Source organism: Nelumbo lutea, chromosome 4 (genome assembly GCF_056320005.1).
Source record: "Nelumbo lutea isolate HS-2025 chromosome 4, American lotus-T2T, whole genome shotgun sequence".
NCBI lineage: Eukaryota > Viridiplantae > Streptophyta > Magnoliopsida > Proteales > Nelumbonaceae > Nelumbo > Nelumbo lutea.
This window is the reverse complement of record NC_142687.1, coordinates 82,731,113-82,740,131: the sequence shown is the minus strand read 5'-3', so window position 1 is coordinate 82,740,131 and position 9,019 is coordinate 82,731,113. Positions and strand designations below refer to the sequence as shown.

Here is a 9,019-nt window from a genome sequence, read left to right as displayed (position 1 = left end):
TGCAGCCAGAACCCCGAATCGGTTTTCTGCCAAAGGAACTTCAAACTGGGAGGGCCAAGGTGATACGACCTTGGTAGGCTAGGTATCTCCCGACGTGTTCACCTGTTGGGAGGCAGGAGGAGTAACCTGTCTCTCCCTCCTGCCGTGGGATGAGACCTGGCTCCCGTGAGGGTTCTGGACTTGGGAGGTCTCTCCCCAGCGAGGAGGGCGCTCGCTCTGGCGGCGATGCTTAACTTGCTGTGTGGCCAGATGCCGAGGTGGAACCGGCTGCTGAGTCTGCTGATTCTACAGTAGTGGGGGAAACTGCTGGTGGTACTGCTGCTGATAGACGTGGTGCAGTACTTGCTGCTGATACAGTTGAAACTACTGGACCTGTTGCATTTGGGCTTACATGGCCCGCATGCAGTGCACCAGGTCGTCCAATTGATTCTGTTCGACTGCTGGGGGGATGACAGAAGGTCCGACTGCCGGGGGAATGGGGCATTCACCGGTGCAAAAACTTGAGACACATTGAGAGTGGGGATCCCGTCCATAGAGAGAGGTATAGTGAATTGTCCGATACAGACAGTTGGGACCTGAAGTTGTCCCCTGGAGGTGTTCGTGTCGACGTTTTTTCCGGCATTGCTAGAAGATGCCATTGAAGATGAATTTAGGATGCTTGGTGGAAAACGGCTTTTCGAAGTGTGTTCCCACAGATGGTGCCAAATGATGGTGCGCAATCTGACTGCTCCTAGCTGGATGTGACTTGGCTTCCAATAGATGATGGATGTGGAGACCTGCACAGAGAGAATCAGAGAACCCAAGGGTGCTTACCCGACGAGGTTGCTCCGATGCTTAAGTCAGTAATGTGCAAGCTGAGAGCAATTAAAATGCAAGAGAGCTAATAAGCAATAGTTGCGCGTACCTCTGCCCCTGAAGGGTTGGGGTCTTTATATACTGGAGTCCTCGCGGGTATTTCGGAGTGGTTCCGGGATTCTTGCCGTGGTGAGGCCCGTTACCGAATTGATAGGAGATAACGACACCAGCCGATAAGGCATATCACTGCCGTCAAAATCGATCGGAGGAGATAAGGCCAGCTATTACGAGGCATGATCCTGTGAAACGGGGAATCTAGTGATGAAATCTTCGGGGTCACCAAGTGGAGGTCGATCAATAGTACCCGAACGCCTAGGTGCCTGATAACTGAAGTGATCTTGACGTAATCGTGCCCCGAAGTGAACTTGTCCCGAGGTGGATTCGCCTTAGAAGTGGACTTGTCCCGAGGTGGTTCGGTTATTCGAGCTGGATCCGTTTCAGACTTGGATATATCGGGATGAACTATCTTTCTGTTGTTTAGGTCGTGTCCACATGTCCCTCTATTATTAAGTCGGGCCAAATCACCTTACATCAATATCCATTCCACATGCTGGCTTCATCATGACCGTATGATTTCATAGGATCAGATCCACGTGGATACCAATCTGGTGAACTTTACTTTATTCGGAGACTCTTTCCATCAGGTGATTCCAATATGATCAGACGGTTGATCTCATCAAATCAGATTGAGATGTAATATCGGAGACAACTGAACGGTCAATACGCTCCCGACAGAAAGTCAAAGCCAATACACCGTAAACTTGCCTGAATTTCGGTACAAGTTTGAAAAACCTAGAAATTCGGAGAGAGAGGGGAATTTCGACTTTCGAGGGTCGTCCCTCGTCCGACGTCCAATTCCATGCACGCAAAATGGAAAGTCTAATTATTGTTACATCTGAAATTTCTCCCTTCGCCTTCTTTAGCTTCCGATGTATCCTCTTCAAATCAAACCCCCCAACCCCAAAACAATATCAGATCGCAGGACTACTGTACTAGTCTCCCTCCTCTCCTTCGTAATAATAAAAACCCTAGTCTTTTAACCTGAAACTTGGCCGACTTCTCTTCGTCATTACATTCTTCCGTTCGCCGGTGGGGATGGAAGGCTTCCGGTCGACTTACCGGCCACACGGGAGCGACCGGAAGATCGAGATCGTGAAGGGCAATGTCTACAGTCAGAACCAGGTATACGTGTCTCAGCCTCAGTCGTCCGATCCATCACCACCCCCACCACCACCATCCGCCACCACCACTAATGATAATAATAATTATAATGTGAATAGAAGCACACCTGCAACGAAATCGTTGAGCTTTTATGATGCTGAGCTGAAGAGACGAAAGCGGGTCGCCAAGTACAAGGGCTACGCTGTCGAAGGGAAGGTCAAGGAGTCTTTGAGGAGGGGGCTTCGTTGGATCAAGAACATGTGCTCTGATATCGTCCATGGCTAGATAGATACAGGAAAAGTGGCAGAAGACGAGAGAAATAACAAAAAACGAAAAGGTAGAACCGTAGAAGGCTTTCTTTTGCGTGACGGGACACTCTTTGGTGTTCCTTTTTTTTTCGTTTTCTTGTCAATTGAAAACCCTTTTTTTCCTTGACCTTTTGTATTTATTTTTTTGTTTTCTTCTTTTTGTTTCTAAAATTCTTCGTCTGAGAATGTGTCGTTCGTTCTGGGTTGAGTCTTGAGAATGCGTTCGTCATTATTTATTTGTTAACAGGAGAACATCTGTTAGTAAATTGAAATTTTTTGGACTCAGATTAGTCCATGTATGAACAATGCTAGGAAGAAGGCGATTACCTTTGAGAAATTTGCGTGTGGCTCTTCTTTAATTTATATCGATAAACAGTTTTTTCCCCCAATTTTATCTCCTCTGTTGTTCTTTTATAATCCATTTTCGAGATTATACAAGGCAAATGCGGAATTCCGCATTTCAGGTTCGCTCAGTTTAGAAATACGTGCAATTTGTGCTTTTCCCAACTGAGCCTTAACCGTAAAGATAGGGACTAGGGACGTCTGGAAGATCTTGCCACCTGGCAAAATTCGTATCTAGATGTGCAACTTGGGCAGCTCAATCTGGAGTTCACACATACGCCCCACTACCACTAGGAATTGTGATCTGCTCCTCACACAACGCACCAACCTCACAGGCACATCTCACCCTGCATTGAGAATATCTCCCATGAATAATAATGTATAAGTACAGGAGATGTTCCCAATGCATGGTGAGATGTGCCTGCAAGAGCAGATGTCGTCTCTCCCGCTAATGCCCTATAGTACATCCCAATTCCCAACCTGTATACGTCTACCATAGTACTGTACTTGCGATTAGGAGATACTCTCAATACATGGATGGGATGTGCTGTGGGGGGCCATATGTGGGACGCAGATGTGTATTCATCAATTCACAATTTTACAGTCTATGCTTGGACTTTTGGTCCTCAAGTTGAGCCTTTTGGTTGAAGGCTTGGCTCCATTTGGGAAGTGTGCAAATGTAAATATGTACCTAAGCCCAGTTTGGAAGGATACAAATGCAAATGTGTAGAGTGCAAAACCTTAATACAAATGCAAATGCAAATTTTATATGTACCTAAGCCCAATCCAAGCCTGGCCCTCTTATACACATTCATATATGCATACATATATAGATACATATGTGCCTATGTATATACAAATTTGCATATATGTATATGCACATATATGTCAAATTTCAAAGTGAGCTGATTGACCAACCTAAACCCAACATAAGCTTAGCCCAATTCAAATGAACCAAATTTCAGTGCAGGCTAAACCCAAGTTGGACAGTTCAGGCTTAACTTTGGGATGGGTATAGGGATGGGCATTATGTTGAATCTTAATCTCATTATAGATTAAATCTAATGGGGTTTGATTGATCAATTACATCAAAAGCACATATTTTAGAAAATAGTTTTTTCTTTGAGTTCACATCTCCGCCCCACAACGTCCCTCCCCACAACACCCCACAACACATCCCTGCCGTGTATTGAGAGCATCTCCCGATGAAGACATCATCGGTTCTGGTACATCATTGGGAGACGTTCCCAATACACGACGGGGATGTGTTGTGGGGTGGAGATGCCATCTCTTTTTCTCTTACAAAAAGCAGTTTTCAACTTATCACAAATAGGAAAATTACGTAACTTGTTTTGAGTTTTTAAATATGAGTTTATTTACACTACCTAGAAATATAAGAGGAGAATATGGAGGCTTGCTACTGCGTAACACACGCGCACAATTCGATTTGCTACTGTCTCATGAGAGGTTTCTTCAGAAATTATTCGTCTCTCTCAATTTTGCTACTGTCTCACAAAAGATTTCTTCAGAAATCACTCTCTCAAATTTGCTATGGTCTCATAGAACAATTTTCAACACATTATGCCCAATTCTTAGGGTTGGGCTTGGGTTGATTACAAACTTAGCTTAACTCACCCGACTTACACCATGATTTGTACCTGATAAATCAGCACCCAACCCATCCCAAGCACAAGCCCAATTGAATTGCATTAAATTTCGTTGTGGGCTAGACCCTGGTTGGACATATTGGGTTTAACCTCAAGTTTGGTCTGGGCTTGGGCCTTAGGTCTAATTCCTAGATTTACGCTTGGGTTGACAATAAACTAGGCTTAACCTACCCAACTCGCTTCCCTATTCGCTTAGCCTACCCAACCTGCTTGTACAGGTCCTTGCATATCCTCCTTCCCCACACCCTCCCCCTCCCCCCCACCCCCCCCCCCCCAACAAAAAAAGGGAAAAGTATGGAAATACACGATGCAGAATTCTGAATTCCAGCCCCACCCTACAACTAGCCCTTTCCCCCCCTATAAACCACGTCCTGCCCATGAATTTGACATCAATTCACGGTCAGGATGCATTCCCCCTGTACTTTGGGCCTAGTAAATTTTGATCTGGGCTGATTGGTACTTCTCCCAAAAAAAAAACTACTTCTACTTAAATATTCCTTATTAGATAGCCCCACTTAACATCCTTTATTCATGAAACATTTTGGGTCTTTTATGATGTTTAATATTTCATAAAAAATAAAAGAATAGGATCTTGACCATATATTTAATGATTTGACCCCTCTTTAATTGGTGGGCAAAGCTCATCAAGAAAGATGATCTTGAGAAAAGCATGATTATGGAACCATGACACATCTGGAAGAATAGAAATCAAAAAACTTTCATAAATAGTTCGTTCCCTCCCTAAATAAATAATTTTGGATGGAGCTGTAAAGTCCCTTTTAGAGTTCTTTTCTCTAAATGAGAACTCAGATAAAAGTTGGAAGTTTATTACGTGGCACCACCCAGACCCTGGAACCATAAAAATAAACTTTGATGCTTCTTGTTTGAGTGATGGGATGTGTTCGATGGCTGCCATTGCAAGAAACCACCTTCGGAAAATTGTGGATTACAAAGGATACTCTCTTGGATTCACTACAAAAAATGCTGCTGAAGCATGAGCAACGTGGAAGCTTTAAATTTCAGAGGTCTTCTGAACATAATAGAAGGGGACTCAAAGCTTGTCATCTCCTGTCTCAATGGCCAGGTCACCCCTCAATGTATCTTTAGGAACGTAGTTCATGACTGCTTGTGGATGAAGGATCAGTTTGAGCATGGAGTTTGGTACAGACATGTTCTTAGTGAAGCAAACCAAGTGGCTAACCAGCTCGCAAGTGAAGCTATGTCTTTTCCTTCAATTGCTACATCCCTTAACCTTTGTAATCTCCCATGGGCTTTAGATTTTATTTGTTTGAATGATTTGTGGGTCGTGCTACCCCCATCTTGTGGAGCACCTCCTGGCTTCTATAAAAAAATGTTCTAATTTTGTCCCCATTTTTATTGAGCTCTAGCTTGAACATTAACAGATTTTCTTCTCTGTATCACTACAACCAATTGGTTAGCTAATTGTAGAAGGACCCACAACAATATTAATAGTCACAACTTGATGTGGGTTGAGCCATTTCAATTTGGTGGTTGTTGGATGCAAGGTTCAAAGCATTGGAAACGCCAAGTGTATTGGAAAGGCAATTTTAAGAGACGTCGGGATATGCCTTGGATACACATGTGTATCAGAGAAAAGCTAAGATATACATAGATACGCTTGGAAATAGTATAAATACTTTAATAAATCATAAACATATATCAATATACTTAACTATAAATTAATATATTTTAATGGTTTTATGAAGAAATATATTTTAGTTAATTATAATTTCATTAAAAATCCTATGCTTAACTATAATTTATAAATTATAATTCTTAAGTTTTAATATTTTACAGGATGGGAAAAACCCAACTCTCCTATCAAACCATAAAACATGCATTGGCACAACTTCTAGGTGAAAATATAATTAATAATTATTTATTTTCAAAAATTATAAAAAATAAATAAATATTATATAATATATTCAAAAAATAGTTACGAAAGAATAAATTTCAATTGCTTTGTGTGTATGATAGATCATCCATAGAATTATAATATATTCAACCATTGTGATCAAATAATAAAATGTAATTAATTAATTTTTAAATTTAAAAATATAAAAAAAATTATTAAAGAAGAAATTTCAATTTCTATGTGTATATGTTAGATAAATCCATAGATCTAAAATATATTTAGTCTTTATAGGCAGAGAAAAAAATACTATTTTCAAATTTTTTGTTAATTTATATTTTCCCCGATATCTTCATGAAATTTCCATAAATCTACTGATAACAAATAAAAATTGTGATTTTGAAAGTAAGAAATGTAGATCAACATAAATTTAGACATTCAAGAAAAAAAAAAGAAATCACATGGTATTATAAAAAATTGAAAAAAACCTATTTTTCCATATATTTTCAAAATTAAAAAAACTCTTCAAAAAAAATTAATGAGTCACACATGTTTCTTACAAATTTTTGCAAATCTAGTACTCTAGGAATGAGTTTTTGAGTTTTAGAGTCATTTGGGGGTGAAAGAAGACTTATTTCAGGGAAAAAAGTTTATTTTCCCCATTTATTTATTTTTTTGTTTTTAGTCGTATCTTTTTCGTCGATACGCTATCAATATGCCCGATACGGGTCTGATACGCATGAAAAAAGACAAAACACTCGATTTCCATGCATATCCTGTATTTATTTTTCAAAGATACAACACGATACACCCCGTATCGTATCGAAATTTTAAACCTTGGTTGGATGGAACCATGATCTATGAAGTTTTATGTTTCCATTCCCTTGTGTAGGTATAGATGTATCAAACTCCATAATTACTACTATTAACTATTAGTTTAAATTGTCTTACAAAATAAAAATCCAAGATGTATCAACTCCATAATTATTATTGTTATTAACTATTAGTTTAAATTGTTTTACAAAATAAAAATCCAAGTATGTTGCACGGTGCATTTTGAATAGGTACCAAATCCATAATTACTATTATTAACTATTGGTTTAAATGATTATAGAAAATAAAAGTCCAACTATATTGCATGGTGCATTTTGAATATTTACTATAAGTTAAATTAAATTTTCAATCAATTATGCAAAAGACATTATTTACTTTTTACTAGTTAATTAACATTTCATAAGATGTACTTACTAATGATGCACAGATTCGTCTACTATGGCTCAAACGAAGCGTGTTGAGGTCGAGTCCCTTTTAAAGGATAGTTGTTTAGTCAGAGTGTCTTGGGGTTTAGACCCAAGGTGAGCACTTCAATGCTTAGCTCAGCCAAGCTAGTTGAAAGAAGAGAGAAAGAGAATGAGAGCTGGTTTGCACTTAGTTGTGCATACCTTGTAAAGGATGATCGAGTCCCTTTTATAGGCTTCGGGGGTCCAAATCTTGTGTGCAAGATATTTAGGGACGTTGGGCCTTACCGGCCCATTATCTTTGGGGCGTGTCTCTTCCGCGTTGATGGGGTCCTCATCCAATTTCTTCAAGTTGTACATAGACTGGAATTATCCATTTCGAATGGACGACGTGCTACCGCCTAACTCAAAACTAATAGGTGCGTCACTCCAGTAAAGGTTAGCCCGCCACGTAGGTTGTCAGGTTGGTACCCTAGAGGATAGTTGGTTGCTTAGATCGTTAGCTGCTCGGGATGGAGTAGTGCAGGTCAGTCTTTGAGGTCCTCAATTTTCACTCTCGAGGTGGAAAATGCCGCCTTGTTGTGGGGTGTTTGATTTCTCTCCCTAGGTCAGAACACACATCCCATGTGGAGTCGAGGTGTCTCGAACAATTCGACATGCCATGTCACTTCGTGACAAGCCGGCCAAATCACCCTCCATCAATTGCCCCCCACTCCTGAGGTCGAGGTCGACGAACTCGAAGAGGGAGTAGTCTGATCCGAGGTAAATCCGATCAGAGTTTTGTCATAGGGTCTTCAAGAGACCACTGGTTCAAGGTCGGACCAATCCAGTTTGTGCTGGACCGTCTAACAGGTCACGTCCCAGGAACATGCATACGTCAAGAAAAAATTAAGCCGCACAGATGTCAAAAACATGCTCAACTGATTTGGCCTCGAAATATAAACTGTCGCAGTCTCTTGGCTGCCAAATCGTTCCAATCTCAGTCGTCCGTAGCTCGGCTTACCTGACTATAAATAGGTCCCTATTGGGGGTCCACTTGCACATGTTGAGAATTATGAGTGAATTTGGAGCACCTGAAGCATCGAGCAACTCGGTGTTCTCGTCCAGTCAAGTCGGTTTTAGTCACCCTTTTTCGGTTCGGTGAGTCCTCTGTGCTTCCTTTTTCTCCTTTCTTTTAATTTCATTTTGTCGGGTGGTTCATCTCAGGGAGAGGACTGGAGGGGCACCCATGCCAAGGAAGGGTCCTCGGTGTTGGAATGGTAGGGTTCCCACAAAGGGGCCTTGACCTCTCACAGGCAACCCTAGACAAGGTCGAAGTTCGGTCCCATTGAGCTTACGAGCGGCAACGTCCTTAGCTTAGCTCACCTCTCTAGAATTCCGGACGAGTTCAACCTCATACTTCCTAGTGATGACCAACTCCCCTAGAACCATAGGAAGAACGAGATTTGTGTCTTTTAGGAGGCCTTGGTGATAGGTCCCAGGTTCCCCCTTCACCCATTCATCCCCAAGGTTCTCGATTATTACTGAGTCACCCTTGGTCAATTCACCCCAAATTCTATTAGAACTCTGGTCAGG

The 9,019-nt window shown here is 41.2% G+C and overlaps 1 protein-coding gene across 1 annotated transcript; it reads left to right on the top strand.

Moving 5' to 3' along the window:
- Positions 1–1,950: 1,950 nt before the first annotated feature.
- Positions 1,951–2,301, top strand: LOC148861365 (uncharacterized). The gene has a single exon (XM_088985035.1). It carries the CDS (start codon positions 1,951–1,953, stop codon positions 2,299–2,301), a length of 351 nt encoding a protein of 116 aa, XP_088841161.1.
- The last annotated feature ends 6,718 nt before the right edge of the window (positions 2,302–9,019 follow it).